Source organism: Salvelinus alpinus, chromosome 37 (genome assembly GCF_045679555.1).
Source record: "Salvelinus alpinus chromosome 37, SLU_Salpinus.1, whole genome shotgun sequence".
Lineage (NCBI taxonomy): Eukaryota > Metazoa > Chordata > Actinopteri > Salmoniformes > Salmonidae > Salvelinus > Salvelinus alpinus.
Genome location: NC_092122.1, coordinates 17,408,300 through 17,427,850, shown reverse-complemented (window position 1 = coordinate 17,427,850; position 19,551 = coordinate 17,408,300). Strand labels below are relative to the sequence as shown.

Genomic DNA, 19,551 nt, shown 5'->3' with positions numbered 1-19,551 from the left:
TTAGGTGTGGGAATCTGTCTAATGCACACAGGTGACCCCCAAAAAATAGAGATTTACACAAATCCCCCATTGTTTAATTGAATTTAATACATGCAGACATTTGAGGCACCAGGAATTATTTATACATTTAAAAACCAAAAACATTGCATGTTATAATTCCTATATTCAGTACATGTATATAGAAAAATATAATTGCAGCTACCTGTATGCAACAAAGAATGAGGGTAAAAGGATGACATGAAATGCATAACCAAATAGTGTAAAGAGTACATCAAAATACGTTATTTTAATGTAACAGTGTATATTTCATTGTGTACTAAAACCATCTGTAAGACGAAGGCAGCAGCACCATATTAGTATATATAAAACATGGTACAGTCTTCTATACAAAAAAGCCCACGTCATTAAAGGCAAAACCTAATGGTGACTGTTAAAGTGATAATTCACCCAAATTACCAAATTACATATTGGTTTCCTTTGGGTGAACTATCCCTTTAACAACTCTGGGGACCACAGTGAGGTGGGGTGGGATGTATGGTAAGACTTGAATAAAAATACTCTATGGATTATTACATCATGTTAGTTTAAGAGGCCCATCGGACAAATTATTTTGCCACTATACCCACCATATAGTGCTGATCCGTCTTCTGAACCGTCGTCTGAACCGGAACCCCAACAGATGCTAGCCAGCTAACTAGCTTGTAGTCAGCTAGCGGCCATCAGCCACCTCTAGCACGGACAACTCTCGCCAGTCTGCACAGCGCGACTCAAACCAGAGCAATTCGGACTTATTTTTCTCCATATCTCAGGATTCCTACCGCAAGCTCTGAACGTTTTTTTCCCCCACCTGGATCACCGCAGCTAGCTAGCTGCTATTCGAGTGGCCACTCCTGGCTAACGTCACTGTCCCGAAGCAATAACCAATTAGCCTGGTGCTAGCCTTGCTAGGCCCATCTCCCAGCTAGTCAAAGAGGTCCACCAGCCACTACTTGGGCTACAATACCTCTTTTTGCCAACTGGCTTGGACCCCCACCGACTCATTACGACTGGACCACCGACGTGATTCGCCCAATGGGGTTTTTCTCAACTGGCTCCGCCGTCGTTTCGTCCCGAAATCCCATCCGCTAGCATGCTAGCCGCGGCCTGCTAGCTGTCCAGAGCACATCGGCCTGCTAGCTGTCCAGAGCACATCGGACTGTTAGCTTAAGAGGCCCACCGGACAAATTCTTTGGCCACTATACCTATTCTGCCAATTGGCCTGGTTTACTACACGGAGCCCTGCTGATCCGTCTGCCGATGTAATAGCACGAGGGGGCCACAACACACTTTCTTTCGTCGCGACGTCCCTCCAAGGCCCTTCTGTTAGCTTGCTAGCCCCGGCCCGCAAGCTGCCTGAAGCCACTCACTGAACTCCTATGATCACTCGGCTACGCATGCCTCTCGCTAACGTCAATATGCCTTGTCCATTGCTGTTTTGGTTAGTATTTACTGCCTTATTTCACTGTAGAGCCTCTAGTCCTGCTCAATACGCCTTATTTAACACTTTAGTTCCACCTACCACACATGCGGTGACATCACCTGGTTTAAATGATATTTCTATTGACAATATCTCTTTCATCGTCACTCTAGGCACAGGTTTACCCTCACTGTATCCAAATCCTACCATATCTTTGTCTGTACATTATGCCTTGAATCTATTCTACCGGGCCCAGAAATCTGCTCCTTTTACTCTCTGTTCTGAACGTACTAGACAACCAGTTATTTTAGCCTTTAGCCGTACCCTTATCCTACTCCTCCTCTGTTCCTTTGGTAATTTGGAAGTTAATACAGGCCCTGCAGTGCCTAGCTCCACTCCCATTCACCAAGCGCTATCATTTGCTGACTTCTGTAACCGTAAAAGCCTTGGTTTCATGCATGTTAACATTAGAAGCCTCCTCAAGTTTGTTTTAATCACTGCCTTAGCACACTCTGCCAACCCGGATGTCCTAGCCGTGTCTGAATCCTGGCTCAGGAAGACCACCAAAACCCCTGAAATTTCCATCCCTAACTATAACATTTTCCAACAAGATAGAACTGCCAAAGGGGACGGTGTTGCAATCTACTGCAGAGACAGCCTGCAGAGTTCTGTCTAACTATCCAGGTTTGTACCCAAACAATTCGAGCTTCTACTTTTAAAAATCCACCTTTCCAGAAACAAGTCTCTCACCGTTGCCGCTTACTATAGACCACCCTCTGCCCCCGGCTGTGCCCTGGACACCATATGTGAACTGATTGCCTCCCATCTATCTTCAGAGCTAGTGCTGCTAGGTGACCTAAACTGGGACATGCTTAACACCCCGGCCATCCTACAATCTAAGCTTGATGCCCTCAATCTCTCACAAATTATCAATGAACCCACCAGGTACAACCCCAAATCCGTAAACACGAGCACCCTCATAGATATCATCCTAACCAACTTGCCCTCCAAATACACCTCTGCTGTTTTCAACCAAGATCTCAGCGATCACTGCCTCTATAACTGCATCCGTAACGGGTCTGCGGTCAAACGACCACCCCTCATCACTATCAAACGCTCCCTAAAACACTTCAGCCAGCAGGCCTTCCTAATCGACCTGGCCTGGGTATCCTGGAAAAATATTGACCTCATCCCGTCAGTAGAGGATCCCTGGTCATTCTTTAAAAGTGCCTTCCTCACCATCTTAAATAAGCATGCCCCTTTCAAAAAACTTAGAACCAGGAACAGATATAGCCCTTGGTTCTCTCCAGACCTGACTGCCCTTGACCAGCACAAAAACATCCTGTGGCGTTCTGCATTAGCATCGAATAGCCCCCGTGATATGAAACTTTTCAGGGAAGTCAGGAACAAATATACACAGGCAGTTAGGAAAGCTACGGCTAGCTTTTTCAAGCAGAAATTTACATCCTGTAGCACAAACTCAAAAAAGTTCTGGGACACTATAAAGTCCATGGAGAATAAGAGCACCTTCTCCCAGCTGCCCACTGCACTGAGGCTAGGAAACACTGTCACCACCGATAAATCCACTATAATTGAGAATTTCAATAAGCATTTTTCAACGGCTGGCCATGCTTTCCACCTGGCTACCCCTACCCCGGTCAACAGCCCTGCACTCCCCACGGCAACTCGCCCAAGCCTCCCCCATTTCTCCTTCACCCAAATCCAGATAGCTGATGTTCTTAAAGAACTGGACCCCTACAAATCAGCCGGGCTAGACAATCTGGACCCTCTCTTTTTAAAATGATCTGCTGAAATTGTTGCAACCCCTATTACTAGCCTGTTCAACCTCTCTTTCGTATCGTCTGAGATTCCCAAAGATTGGAAATTGCCGCGGTCATCCCCCTCTTCAAAGGGGGAGACACTCTAGACCCAAATTGCTGCAGACCTATATCTATCCTACCCTGCCTTTCTAAGGTCTTCGGAAGCCAAGTCAACAAACAGATTACCGACCACTTCGAATCCCACCGTACCTTCTCCGCTATGCAATCTGGTTTCAGAGCTGGTCATGGGTGCACCTCAGCCACGCTCAAGGTCCTAAACGATATCATAACCGCCATCGATAAGATACATTACTGTGCAGCTGTATTCATTGACCTGGCAAAGGCTTTCGACTCTGTCAATCACCACATGCTTATTGGCAGACTCAACAGCCTTGGTTTCTCAAATGTTTGCCTCGCCTGGTTCACCAACTACTTCTCTGATAGAGTTCAGTGTGTCAAATCGGAGGGCCTGTTGTATGGACCTCTTGCAGTCGATATGGGGGTGCCACAGGGTTCAATTCTTGGGCCGACTCTCTTCTCTGTATACATCAATGATGTCGCTCTCGCTGCTGGTGATTCTCTGATCCACCTCTACGCAGACGACACCATTCTGTATACTTCTGGCCCTTCTTTGGACACTGTGTTAACTAACCTCCAGACGAGCTTCAATGCCATACAACACTCCTTCCGTGGCCTCCAACTGCTCTTAAATGCAAGTAAAACTAAGTGCATGCTCTTCAACCGATCACTGCCCGCCCGTCCAGCATCACTACTCTGGACGGTTCTGACTTAGAATATGTGGACAACTACAAATACCTAGGTGTCTGGCTAGACTGTAAACTCTCCTTCCAGACTCACATTAAGCATCTACAATCCAAAATTACATCTAGAATCAGCTTCCTATTTCGCAACAAAGCATCCTTCACTCATGCTGCCAAACATACCCTCGTAAAACTGACCATCCTACCGATCCTCGACTTCGGCGATTTCATCTATAAAATAGCCTCCAACACTCTACTCAACAAATTGGATGCAGTTTATCACAGTGCCATCCGTTTTGTCACCAAAGCCCCATATATTACCCACCACTGTGACCTGTATTCTCTCGTTGGCTGGCTATCGCTTCATACTCGTCGCCAAACCCATTGGCTCCAGGTCATCTACAAGTCTCTGCTAGGTAAAGCCCCGCCTTATCTCAGCTCACTGGTCACCATAGCAGCACCCACCCGTAGCACGCGCTCCAGCAGGTATATCTCACTGGTCACCCCCAAAGCCAATTCCTCCTTTGGCCGCTTCTCCTTCCAGTTCTCTGCTGCCAATGACTGGAACGAACTGCAAAAATCTCTGAAGCTGGAGACTCTTACCTCCCTCACTAGCTTTAAGCACCAGCTGTCAGAGCAGCTCACATATCACTGCACCTGTACATAGCTCATCTGTAATTAGCCCATCCAATCAACCTCATCCCCATCCTGTATTTATTTATTTAGCTCCTTTGCACCCCAGTATCTCTACTTGCACATTCATCCTCTGTACATCCTACCATTCCAGTGTTTAATTGCTATTTTGTAATTGCTTCGCCACCATGGCCTATTTAAATAAAGGTGACATTTTTTTTTCTTTCACTTTCACACAATCAGAATGGTTCAGTCTGTTATAGCTCAGTAGCCACTTCAGCTTTAGTTTCTTGTATGCCAACCGCTCGAGGTGACCACACACTGTAACCAGAATGGGATTATCTTAAACACACAAGCAGACCAAGGGTGTGCTGGTCAGTGTCTCAAATGGCACCCTATTCCCTATATAGTGCACTACTTTTAACCAGGGCCCATAGGTAATAGGGTGCCCTTTGGGACGCAACCCTGGTTTCGAGGTCACCCCTCCAAGGTCACACCACAGGAAAATATATGTTGGCATGGCAATGTCATCCACAACACAAAATGAAAGGTATTTCAACGTTTGAAGAGCTGACCTCATCACTTTATATCCAGATATTTAACTATAAAAGCATTTCTTTATCCCAACGGTGAACTTATGAGTAACAACTCAAAAGTAAAGTTGTATAACCAAACATTGAACAAGTCTCTCAGTTTTGTAAAAGTAATTCCAATACATTGACTGTCCTATGCATACTGTAGTCTTATACACTTTATAGCCTACTCCAGTGGCTTGAAAAGCAAACGCTTCAAAGCTCACTTTCCAGTCTTACTTTTGTTTGTTGTTAGCATTGTCCATTACACTATGTTTTATACAGTCAACAAATAGCAAATGCTTTTCGGGTCATACATTTCAAAATAAAGAGGTGAAACCTGTCGGTTTTCAGACATGAACAGAATAATTACACACGTCAATGTGTCTTAACCTTGCAAATATTCTGCTTGAAAACATCAAAAACATTAAAGTCAGACAATTCCACAACAATATATGTAAACATTATTCAATGCATTGATGAAATCCTCTAACAGTCATCTGAGAATGTCCCTTTCCCATTGCTATATAAAAGGTTGATAAATGCTATTATTTAGTGTATTATACAGAGCTTCTGCTAAACGTGAGTGTGTGTGACCCTTTCTTTACTGACACACACACGTGTCCTTGCTTGTGATACATGGCAGGGTCCTCAGAGCTTACTGGGTCCTCTCCCTCCCTCCCTGTCATCCTTCCATCCCTCTGTCTGGGTTGTCCCTTGCCCCCGACCCCCTTTCCCCCATGAATGACACAGGAAGCGCAACGAGAGGTCAGTGAAGGGACAGTGAGGCACAGTGAGGCGTTGGACATTACCACCTCACTTCCAGGTGGCGGCAGCTGGGCGAGGCCCGGTGCCCACCTTCGCCGTTCCCTTAGACCCCAGCGACTGGCCTGAGCGACTCCGTAGGTCACGTTCTGCATTCTCGCTCAGCGCCTGCTCCTCGTCGTACCTGAGAAAGGGAGAGATAGAGGGAGGGAGGCAGGGAGAGAGAGAGAGGCAGGGACGGAGGGGAAGACAGAGAGAGGCAGGGTGGGAGAGAGTGGTGAGAGAGAGAGACAAAGGCAGGAAGGGAGGGGAAGAGACAGAGAGAGACAGAGAATAGAGAGAGGGAGTACTCTTAGAAAAAAGGCTTCCAAAAGGGTTCTTTGGCTGCCCCCATAGGAGAACCCTTTTTGATTCCAGGTAGAACCTTTTTTGGTTCCAGGTAGAACTCTTTTGTGTTCCAAGGGTTCTTCAAAGGGTTCTCCTATGTGGATAGCCGAAGAACAGTTTTAGGTCCTAGATATCACCTTTTTTTCTAAGAGTGTATGTGTAAGACAGAGTACTGGAAAGAGCTACAGTGGGGTACGAAATTATTGACACCCTTGATAAAGATTAGCAAAAATAGAGATCTTTGGCCACGCATACCAGTGGTGGGTTTGGCATCGAAATGAGAATGCATGAGCAGAAAAGAACCCAGTACCTACTGTAAAGTTTGGTGGTGTATCTTACGGGGCTATTTTGCTTCCACTGGTCATGGGGTCCTTGTTAAAGTCAACGGCATCATGAACTTTACCTAGTATCAGGATATTATTGACAAAAACCTGGTTGCCTCTGCCAGGAAGCTGAAACTTGGCCGCATGTGGAACTTCCAGCAATACAATAACCCCAAGCACACTTTAAAATCCACAAAGAAATGGTTAATTGGCTCCAAAATCAAAAGTAGAAACCTATTGAAAAGCTGTGGTTTGAATTGAAGAGGGCAGTCTATAAGCGCAGACGAAGTATATCAAGGATCTGGAAGGATTCTGTCAGTGGAGGCTGCTGAGGGGAGGACGGCTCATAATAACGCCTGGAACAGAATAAATGGAAACCATGTGTTTGATGGTTTTGATACCACTTCACTCATTCTGCTCCAGCCATTATCAAGAGCCCGTTCTCCCCAATTATAGTGCCACCAACCTCCTGTGGATTCTGTATGTAGGAATGGTCTAAGATCCCTCCCAAAGTGTTATCCAACTCATAAAATAAGTAAGGATGCCGGATATAGGAAGTATAAAGACAATATAGTGATAACGTCACAACAAAAATGTACCTCTGAGGTAAAAGGCTGTGTGCAACAATGACTAGAAGCTGCTATGCGGTGAATCGTAGATGGCTTGTTTCAGTTCATCTGATCCTGAATCAGTTCACGGTTATAGGTATTTTCTCTAACCGTTAATCCTGGCTTGATGGACCAATAGTTCCAAAACGGCAAACCCTGCCCATCTGGCATTCCAGTATTTTATTTTTTATTTTTTACAAATAGTGTTGTTTTTTTACCCTGAGCCACGTTCCGTAGTCAAACGTTGTCAAATGTTGCAGATATAAATGCCATGATTAGATCCGACTTGATTCCATATTCTACATGTCAGAGAAGCATAGCATAATTCTATCTAAATATTCTGAAACGCTGCGTCCTGCTGAACACGCCCCAGGCCTGTTTTCTCCCTCAAGCGCTGTGATAGGAGGGGGCTGTCACTCACAGGACTTGGTAGTTGCCCAGGGCCTCTCGGGGTGGGCTGCGGTTCCAGCGGCAGTCGGGAATGTCCCCGTTGGGTGTGACGATGTTGAGAATGTCATTGATCAGATTGTACTTCAGGATCCGGTCGTTGGCTGTGCTGGAGGTGAGCGACGGAGAAGCGTTAACCTGGAGGACAGACGCGGAATACACGCACGCACGCACGCACGCACGCACGCACACACACACACACACACACACACACACAAAGCAGAGAGCACAGGTCAGGATAAGCATTAGTCATTATGTACACACGGGCCAGCATGGAAAGTTCTGTCCTGAGTATGAGTAGAGTACAAAGTACTGGAGACTAGTAACAGGCAGGAATGACCTCACTATTTCACTGTTTTCATTTCCTATCGGTCCCCATAGGAACTGGGAACTGCTTATCAGGCAGGAAATGTACCACACGGACAATGTATTAGCAGCAACGGTGGGTGTGGGTTGTAAATATACTGGCACACAGACACCCACATGGACAACTAAGAGAGAGAAAAAGAGAGACCAATCGCAGAAAGACACACACACACACACACACACACACACACACACACACACACACACACACACACACACACACACACACACACACACACACACACACACACACACACACACCTTTATTTAACTAGGCAAGTCAGTTAAGAACAAATTCTTATTTTCAATGACGGCCTAGGAACAGTGGGTTAACTGCCTGTTCAGGGGCAGAACGACAGATTTTTACCTTGTCAGCTTGGGGACTTGAACTTGCAACCTTTCGGTTACTAGTCCAACGCTCATAACAACAGACAATTGTTTCATTGTGCCATTCCTAAATCCTAAAAACATACATAACTGCTGGTGAACCAGAGTACTGTTTGTTTTCTGTACATTGCCTTGAGCAGGTTTAAGTCAAACACACTTCAGACACAAACACACACACATATACAAACACCCACACACAGAGAGAAAAGTCAACCCTAAGGACATTAAACTTGCCAGAGAAAGGAACGCAGCACTGGTTTCACTTCACAAACAATGCAGAACAAAGAAAACATTTTGACACAAGCTCATCTTAGTAGGAACTAGAATTAGTGAGTAAAACTATAGTATGTTCACAATAAGAGAGACATAATTTTTGCCTATGTCATGTAATTACAGTGTGTGTGTGGGTGGGCGCCTCACCTCAATAAGCCATGGCTTCAGCTTGTCATCGATGATGATGTCATATCCATAACACTCAAAGCAATGTTTATCATTGTTCATGACGGGCTGTGAAGAGAGAGACGGGGAGAGGGAGAGGAAGAGAGAGCGGGAGTGTTTAGAGGGGAAAAGGAAGTTAGTGTGTTGAGTGTGTGGGACAGGAGTGAAAAAGGGAAGAGCAGCTGCAACACAGCAGAGATAAAATGGGGAACATGTTTTTGTTTCAGTATGTGTGTGTGACCACTCACAGCGACAGCCTTTAGGGACTGCACCATGATCCAGTGGATCTGGTCAAACAGTCGGCTGGTCACCTTCTTCCCCCTGGTGCTCTCCAGGTACAGACGCAGGTTGCTGACCGTCCACTTCCCACCGTGGACATGGTTATAGTCATCCTGCAACGTGTATAGATGTATTGTACACATGTAGAAATATATACACATAGAAACTCATATATTTATGTAGGAGCCATTTCTGCCTGCTTTAGGCCCACTTAGTGTGTTGTGTATATGTTATCTGTCTTGACAACACACACACACACACTTACCCCATGTCTCTGAATGGCCACATTGGTCAGATGCACAAACATGTTGTCCAGTTCACTAGTGCTGGGGGTGTACTTCACTGTGCAAAACCGGCAGAAACCCAGTTTATACCTGGAAGCAACACAAAGGTCCAAATGGACCAAATTGTCAAATACTGATCTGATCAAATGCTGAAGTTATCATTTATCCTAGCAATATCCTTTATTAATGTTATACAGAATTTGGAAGACTCATTTGCGACCAAGCTTTAACTTCCTGACTGATGTCTTGAGATGTTGCTTCAATATATCCACATACTTTCCCTCCTCATGATGCCATCTATTTTGTGAAGTGCACCAGTCCCTCCTGCAGCAAAGCACCCCCACAACATGATGCTGCCACCCCCGTGCTTCACGATTGGGATGGTGTTCTTCGGCTTGCAATCCTCCCATTTTTCCTCCAAACATAACTATGGTCATTATGGCCAAACAGTTCTATTTTTGTTTCATCAGACCAGAGGACCAGAGGATTTCTCCATGTGCAGTTGCAAACCGTAGTCTGGCTTTTTTGTGGTGGTTTTGGAGCAGTAGCTTCTTCCTTGCTGAGCGGCCTTTCAGGTTATGTCGATATAGGACTTGTTTTACTGTGGATATAGATACTTTTGTACCTGTTTCCTCCAGCATCTTCACAAGGTCCTTTGCTGTTGTTCTGGGATTGATTTGCACTTTCGCACCTAAGTACGTTCATCTCTAGGAGACAGAACGCGTCTCCTTCCTGAGCGGTATGACGGCTTCGTGGTCCCATGGTGTTCATTCTTGCGTACTATTGTGTGTACAGATGAACGTGGTACCTTCAGGCGTTTTTATATTGCTTCCAAGGATGAACCAGACTTTTTTTCTGAGGTCTTGGCTGGTTTCTTTTGATTTTCCCATGATGTCAAGCAAAGAGGCACTGAGTTTGAAGGTAGGCGTTGAAATACATCCACAGGTACACCTTTTTCATAATTACAGAATTATGAAAAAGTATATGCATACTGCACTGTTTATAATGATGTATTTGCATTACATGTAACAGACTGTCTATGTTTCTGTTAGTATAGGGACAATTAAGTTATTATTTATTTATTACCTATCACCTATCCAGTCATTTCAGAGCAGTAGGACTTGAGGGAAATGAAACCGGGCTGTAGGCTTTAGGTTAATCATAAACCTACATGTAACACTTGAGAGGTCGATAGGTGGTAACCAACACATAGAGACGCAGGTCAAACTTCTTGCCTCCGATCAGCAGTGGGTTGTCGATGTACAGAGAGATGACATAGGCCTCCTTGCCACTTGAGACCGCTACAAACCTTGCAAAAACAAAGGATACAGAGCATCAGTCATTTATCTATGGACAACTCATCTACGGACAATGCTGTTGAGAACAGCAGATTCAAGAGTAGTGGGGTAATACTACCTGTATGACATATGCAAATGCAAGCAAACACTCACCTTTGGCAGTTACACACAGGACATGTTTATCAGTAGTTAGTATAGGTGTGTGTGTGTGTGTGTGTGTGTGTGTGTGTGTGTGTGTGTGTGTGTGTGTGTGTGTGTGTGTGTGTGTGTGTGTGTGTGTGTGTGTGTGTGTGTGTGTGTATATACAGTTGAAGTCGGAAGTTTACATACACTTAGGTTGGAGTCATTAAAACTCGTTTTTCAACCACTCCACAAATTTCTTGTTAATAAACTATAGTTTTGGCAAGTCGGTTAGGACATCTACTTTGTGCATGACATGTAATTATTCCAACAATTGTTTACAGACAGATTATTTCACTTATAATTCACTGTATCACAATTCCAGTTGGTCAGAAGTTTACATACACTAAGTTGACTCTGCTTTTAAACAGCTTGGAAAGTTCCAGAAAATTATGTTATTGATTTAGAAGCTTCTGATAGGCTAATTGACATAATTTGAGTCAATTGGAGGTGTATCTGTGGATGTATTTCAAGGCCTTCCTTCAAACTCAGTGCCTCTTTGCTTGACATCATGGGAAAATCAAAAGAAACCAGCCAAGACCTCAGAAAAAAAATTGTAGACCTCCACAAGTCTGGTTCATCCTTGGGAGCAATATAAAAACGCCTGAAGGTACCACATTAATCTGTACAAACAATAGTACATAAATATTGTACGGCGTGCGTACTGGCGGTAGAGAAGTCAGGCGCAGGAGAGCAAAGACTGTGTTCCAACGGCGCAGTTTCATGAGAAAAATCACCGTGAACAAAATACAATAATCATAATGGGACAAAACCCCAGACATAACGTGCACTTACAAAAAACAATACCGGACAATGACATGTGGGGAACAGAGGGTTAAATACACAACATGTAATTGATGGGATTGAAACCAGGTGTGTGGGAAGACAAGACAAAACAAATGGAAAATGAAAGGTGGATCGGCGATGGCTAGAAAACCGGTGACGTTGACCTCCGAACGTCGCCCGAACAAGGAGAGGGACCGACTTCGGAGGAAGTTGTGACAAGTATAAACACCATGGGACCACGCAGCCGTCATACCGCTCAGGAAGGAGACGCATTCTGTCTCCTAGAGATGAACGTACTTAGGTGAGAAAAGTGCAAATCAATCCCAGAACAACAGCAAAGTACCTTGTGAAGATGCTGGAGGAAACAGGTACAAAAGTATCTATATCCACAGTAAAACAAGTCCTATATCGACATAACCTGAAAATTCGCTCAGCATGGAAGAAGCTTTTGCTCCAAAACCACCACAAAAAAGCCAGACTACGGTTTGCAACTGCACATGGAGAAATGTCCTCTGGTCTGATGAAACAAAAATAGAACTGTTTGGCCATAATGACCATTGTTATATTTGGAGGAAAAAGGGAAGGATTGCAAGCCGAAGAACACCATCCCAACCGTGAAGCACGGGGGTGGCAGCATCATGTTGTGGGGGTGCTTTGCTGCAGGAGGGACTGGTGCACTTCACAAAATAGATGGCATCATGAGGATGGAAAAGTATGTGGATATATTGAGGCAACATCTCAAGACATCAGTCAGGAAGTTAAAGCTTGGTCGCAAATGAGTCTTCCAAATGCACAATGACCCCAAGCATACTTCCAAAATGGCTTAAGGACAACAAAGTCAAGGTATTGGAGTGGCCATCACAAAGCCCTGACCTCAATCCCATAGAAAATTTGTGGGCAGAACTGAAAAAGCGTGTGCGAGCAGGGAGGCCGACAAACCTGACTCAGTTACACCAGCTCTGTCAGGAGGAATGGGTCAAAATTCCCCCAACTTATTTTGGGAAGCTTGTGGAAGGCTACCCGAAACATTTGACACAAGTTAAACAGTTTAAAGGCAATGCTACCAAATACTAATTGAGTGTATGTAAACTTCTGACCCACTGGGAATGTGATGAAATAAATAAAATCTGAAATAAATAATTCTCTCTACTATTATTCTGACATTTCACATTATTAAAATAAAGTGGTGATCCTAACTGACCTAAGATAGGGCATTTTTACAAGGATTAAATGTCAGGAGTTTTGAAAACCTGAGTTTAAATGTATTTGGCTAAGGTGTATGTAAACTTCCGACTTCAGCTGTATGTATGTGTGGGTGTGGTTGTGGGTGTGTGTCAGCACTCACGTGGAGGTACGGCTGTCTCGGGACCACTTCTTGATCTGGGAAAGTTTGTTGATGAGGAAAATGCCTTTTCCCTGAGCCTTCCCACACGGCTTCATTATCCACGTGCTGGAAGGACTCTTACGGAACTCCTCCACAAACAGATTATAATCCGCTGGAAGCATGAACGTCACCGGCACAAAGTCTGGGACACAACCAGAGAGGGAGTTAGGGAGTATAAAAACGCAGAGAAATATGAAAGGACAGTATTGATGACATTTGTTTAACAGCACAAAATAATGAGTGAGTTTAGCTGTTATAGCCCAAGAAACCGAAAAAGGGACACTTCTAGTCAGAGCCCCTTGTAGCAGGTGCAATTGAAATTTAAATGTATTTTACATCCACATTTATTTACATATACTGTAAGTAAGCAGTGTGCGTGTACGGGAAAGCTCACAACTAACACCTAAATAAAGGTATTTCCCGTTTTCGTCTTTCTCGGCCAGCGGGCTTCCCTCCTTCTCCATATCTTTACGGTAGCGTTTGATGTTCTTGATCATCAGGTCCTTCCTGGTCAGCTCGTAGTGGTTGGGGAAGTGGTTGACCATCTGCTCGTCCAAGAGACGGTAACCCGTGTCCACACTGAACACGTTCCGGATGGTCTGGACGCTCATCCTATAGGGAGGCATAGACGGATCATAAACAGGGTTTCCCCAAGGCTGATGGAGATTCGCGGGGGTAGTCAGTCAGGGATTGGATTTTTGTGATTAATCAGGAATTTCTGTTTTTCTGAACGACATTATCTGTTATTTACAGTTACACATCATTGCAATTTGTCTAATTTACCACTGAACCAATATCTTTATGTATTTATTTGTACTGTTTTTTATGTTGTCCTGGGCTGTGTTCAGTAGGCACAAATAAAAGAAATTTTTTAAAAAAGATGAGCGTTTTTATTGGACAAGACCAAGTAGTAATGACTGTTTCAAAGCATTCTTCTCTCCTGATCAGTGCCCACTGAACACGACCCTGATCTCTGTATGTGCTACACTGGCATTCATAAGCACCCACTGTGTATTGTCACTCAGAGAAAGCTCCATAGCTCCAATGACAGCCTACCAGTAGAAGTTCCAGTCCTCGCTCTCTGTGACCTGAGTCCATCCTCTCTTCTCAAAGTTGTTGATGAGTACGGATTTCTCAATGTCGGTCACCCATTTCACCTTATTAGCCATGGTTCCTCCTCTCTCTCTCTCACACACACACACACACACACACACACCAATGCAAGCACAAACACACATGCAAAGATGAGCTTAGCACGTGTAATAAACATAGGTATAACTAACGTTAATAGTCTATTGTTTTGCCCATGATGAGCCACTGCTGTTAGCTATCTCGCAAAAACACTGAATTAATGTGCTATATTCACAACTGTCTTTTGGTAGCATTTTGGTGTACTGTAAAGCATTGGACACAATCGCGTTATGTCAGCTAGCTAAGTATCTATGTATCCTTCCACACCAAATAACAGTTTTAGCTAGCTACCTGGAAATCGATCTTCTAATCTTCTTGTCAGACAACCTGTCATCAGTCCCAGCTAGCTGGATCCACCCTGCCTGAGACACCTGCAAAGGAGAATGATTTTCATCCAATCGTGATGTCTGGTTCAATCGCCTTCAAGGGGAATTTAATGCAAATTATAAAGGAGAAATCCTCAATTTATTGACTTCACCCATGTAACGTTAATCTGCTAAAAGGGTGGATGCTAGTTATCTCTTATCATGATTTATTGATCCATCCCAGTCAGCTGGAGGATGAATACCGTGCTCTTCCGGGTGAATAACCAGGCAACCGACGACGCGTCGAACTGTCAAATATTCCTCGCTCGTTTCACCTCAGGGTTGGGCTAAATGCACATGGTCCAATTTTTTGCATGCAAGGACATTTTTCGCCTCGTGTTGCCCTCTAGTGGTTGTTGAGAGAAACACACCTCAAGGATCTTCCTGGTGTAACTGCCATAGGCGTGGCTGTTGAATTGATAATTGTGGCAGTTACCTGAAAACAACAGATTAAAGGACGCTGCTGTAAGTAGGAACATTTTAAACAACTGTGAAATGTTCAAAACATTTTTTATATTCACGATATTGTTCTATAATGCCCCTATTATTTGCTTTACAGGGCGGCGTCTACTTTAATCTACAAAATAGGTACGTTTTACATGTTTTGTTATTCTACAATGCACCTGTTCCTTTGTTGTCAGACAAGGAACATTGTGTAGACAGATATTGACTGCAGTACTGCTCTTCCATAGATGTGAAACTCGATGACAATATCATTGTTTAAATATTTTACATTGAAATAGGGCAAATTATACTCTATTTTTTGCTTGTGTGATCTTCAAATCGACCTAATATTTGTTTGGTGAAGAGGATGACATCACCTTGTTTTGACAAACCCCTATCAAACATTACTATCCACAAATAATATTGTTATGATTTGATCATGTTGTAGAGCTAAGGCATATATGATGTTATTAGCAATAATACTATTATTAATTTAATAGTTAAATAATTCATAGTATCTTTATTACATATATTTTACATTATTGTATTTATTTCTATTTGCCAATTATTTTAAAGCAAGACTAATTACAAATCCATCCTTTCATTGGATTGGTTTTAGACATTACATTTGTAAAGACATTATGTATTATTACAAAATCAAATGTATATTTTAAGATGACAAAACAAGGAAGCAATTGTTTTGTGATGGTAGCCGTTTGGTTGATTTGAGTAATGGAAATCCACCATTTGCATTGCGACTACCTCTCCAACAGCACGGGAGCAGAGGGACAGAACAGTTTAGGGACAGGTGAGCAGAGCCAGGGGTGTGTTCAACACTAAACTCTCTTGTGTTTCACATCGAGATTCCTAGTAAAAACTGACGTGACATGCACTAATGTAGGTCACACACACGTGTGTTTATTTATGTGTCGCGCGCCGCACACACTGTATCTTGAAACCTCATTGAGCCCATCCTGTGCAGTGAATCCTGAAGATGACATCATTTCAGGATGAGGAAAGTTTGTGTGCACTGACCTGAATAATCTCCCCGGCAACACACTTCTGGTCACATGACTCAATATTTACACAGGTAGATAATTATGGGCGTTAAAGTTATGACCATAGTCACACACACAGCTAGGTGCAATAACTCACCTGTTAACACACACAAAAAAACTGTTGTCCTGACATAGCTTCCACATAATTTAGGAGTGCAACACACTGAAACTCATGACATGCGTGTGGCAAACTCTTTTCTTTTTTCAGAAAACAAAATGGTGGAGCACGGAAGAGAGCGATGCCGTGCCATTTCTATCAGGGCTGGACCTAGTGAGGTGGACAACGTCACCCTGTCTGATGTGAATCTCAGGTAGAGGCTACGTCACTCTAGTCCTGACCTGTTGATCAGTTTACACAGACGATACGAGATAAGAAATTGTTACATTTTACTCAAACTCTCTCATAAATCAAATCCAATTTTATTGGTCACATACACATATTTAGCTGATGTTATCTCTTATAATGATGTCATAACAGACATTCAAAGGCAGTATTTGAACCCTCATTTCCTCCTCCATTGAAGTAGTCACTAATCTGGCATTTTGGGCGAAAGCAAAATGGTTGAAAGTGGACACTTTGTTGCTACACAATCACTGATTACCTCAAGGAATAAAGAACACATTTCTAATGTTTCGTGAACATAATTTCTGTCCGTCCCTCCTTTAGGATCCATGCCTGGGCTGCCCGGACTACAGGTTGTCAGCTGGCAGAGATGGGTGACAGACTGGACCGTGAATGGGCAGAGAGACACTCTAATCAGTGGCCTGTGCCACAAACTCTCCATGTGACAAGTCCTGCCCATGCCCTGACTAGAAGCATCCACAGGTGAGAGGGCTCAAAGACCAGGATCTATTGTGCCAAACAACTAGTAAATCAGTGCTTATTTTGCACATAAGAAATATTTAACACGCGATAAATGAAAATAATATGGTTAACAAAGATTTCATGTAATTCATTATCAGGGGGATACAAGGACAGATTTGGGGAGTGAAAAGTTTGCCCGGTGTGGCCAAAGCCTGTTTGGCCTCTGCTGTCCACAGGCAGGCTACACAGAGAGCAGAGGCTTGGGTAAGAGCCACCAGCATATTACGTATACCTACAGTATCTACTTCCCTCACATCTCATGTGCATTGGGGGTAGGGGATAAGTCTCTTACTACTACTCATGTGTTGTCCCTTGCCCCTACACAGGTTTCCAGTATTCAACCTGCTAACTGCCTTGGTTGGGCCAAAGCAACGCTTGCCACTGTGGCACTGGTGGCCACGGCAACCATTTGCACTGCATTGTGGAAGGAGTAGAAAGGCTAACCGTTGCACTGAGGGCCTCGGCTGGACTTCTAGCTACAATGTTTTGTGTTGGACAATTTCCTAATTGAGTGAGATCTTTAAACAATTTTTACTATAGACTTTAAGAAAAAGGAAATACCGTGTGTTATTGAATTGATTGTGCTGGATCACAGTTTTTAGTCTTATCAACTAATGCATGTTTTAAAGACTGTTGCTGGTCTGCAGTCTTTTCTATGAAGATTGGGCCTGTTACTGGTTAAACATTTAATTGCTACAACTATCTTATGTAGCTTATTACACCATTAAAAGGAAGCTGGATTTTTTTTTTTTTATGACTTGAGAAAAAAATTAAACTTGAGAAAAACCAAACTGACTTGACTCTCATAAATACCAGGTATTTATTAATTGGTGCAAGGTCACTTGAATGAGTTCATTTGGACTGTCACGTTCCTGACCTGTTTTCTGTTAGTTTTTGTATGTGTTAGCTGGTCAGGACGTGAGTTTGGGTGGGCAGTCTATGTTTTCTGTTTCTATGTTGGTTTGGGTACCTGATATGGTTCTCAATTAGAGGCAGGTGGTTTTCATCTCCTCTGATTGAGAATCATATTAAGGTAGGTGGGGTCACATTGTTTGTTTGTGGGTGGTTGTCTCCTGTGTCTGTGTCTATGTTGCACCATACGGGACTGTTTCGTTCGTTCGTCGTTTTATGTAGTCATTTTCCTGTTCGTTCTGAGTTACATGTAAGTCCTTACGTTCAGGTTTGTCTACTCCGTTTGTTGTTTTGTAAAATTATCAAGTGTTCTTCGTGTGTTTAGTTTCGTCTTGTTAAATAAATATCATGTCAAATCACAAGTCTGCATTTTGGTTCGATCCCTGCTCCTCCTTTTCGTATGAAGTGGAAGAGGAACGCCGTTACAGAACCACCCACCAATCCAGAACCAAGCAGCGTGAGTTCGAGCAGTGGACATGGGAGGACGTGTTAAATGGAAAAGGTTGCTACACATGGGAGGAGATCCGAGCTGGAAGAGATCGCCTTCCATGGGAACAGCTGGAGGCGATTAGGAGAGCGGAGGCAATGGGAGAGAGAGACCGGATTTATGAAGGTACGCGGCTAGCACGGAAGCCCGTGAAGAAACCCCAAAAATGTATTGGGGGGGGCTAAGAGGTAGTGGGCCAAGGGCAGGTAGGAGACCTGCGCCCACTTCCCAGGCTAACCGTGGAGAGCGGGAGTACGGGCAGACGGCGTGTTACGCAGTAGAGCGCACGGTGTCTCCTGTACGTGTGCATAGCCCAGTGCGGGTTATTCCACCTCCCCGCACTGGTAGGGCTAGATTGAGCATTGAGCCAAGTGCCATGAAGCCGGCTCTACATATCTGGCCACCAGTGCGTCTCCTTGGGCCGGCTTACATGGCACCAGCCTTACGCATGGTGTCCCCGGTTCGCCTACATAGCCCGGTGCGGGTTATTCCACCTCCCCGCACTGGGTGGGCGACGGGGAGCATTCAACCAGGTAAGGTTGGGCAGGCTCAATGCTCAAGGGAGCCAGTACGCCTGCACAGTCCGGTATTTCCGGCGCTACCTCCTCGCCCCAGCCTAGTACCACCAGTGCCTACACCACGCACCAGGCTTCCAGTGCGTTTTCAGAGCCCTGTTCCTCCTCCACGCACTCTTCCTATGGTGCGTGTCTCCAGCCCAGTGCCTCCAGTTCCGGCACCACGCACTAAGCCACCTGTGCGTCTCCAGAGCCCTGTACACACTGTTCCTTCTCCCCGTACTCGTCCTGATGTGCGTGCCCTCAGCCCGGTGCCACCAGTGCCGGTACCACGCACCAGGCAAATAGTACGCTTTGAGAGTCCAGTGTGCCCTGTCCCTGCTCCCCGCACTAGCATGAAGGTGCGTGTCCTTAGCCCGGTGCCTCCAGTTCCGGCACCACGCACCAGGTCTACAGTGCGCCTTATCCGGCCAGAGCCATCCGTCTCCCCAGCGCCATCTGAGCCATCCGTCTCCCCAGCGCCATCTGAGCCATCCGTCT

The 19,551-nt window shown here is 44.5% G+C and overlaps 1 protein-coding gene across 1 annotated transcript; it reads right to left on the bottom strand.

Annotated features, from left to right (window-relative positions):
• Positions 1–67: 67 nt before the first annotated feature.
• Positions 68–14,929, bottom strand: LOC139565614 (polyglutamylase complex subunit TTLL1-like). Its single transcript, XM_071386041.1, has 10 exons — positions 14,657–14,929; positions 14,231–14,357; positions 13,578–13,786; positions 13,136–13,316; positions 10,698–10,835; positions 9,508–9,616; positions 9,212–9,355; positions 8,946–9,032; positions 7,747–7,910; positions 68–6,191 (listed from the first exon to the last, which is right to left on the bottom strand). Exons 1-10 carry the CDS (start codon positions 14,697–14,699, stop codon positions 6,059–6,061), a joined length of 1,335 nt encoding a protein of 444 aa, XP_071242142.1. The 5' UTR covers positions 14,700–14,929; the 3' UTR covers positions 68–6,058.
• Positions 14,930–19,551: the final 4,622 nt, after the last annotated feature.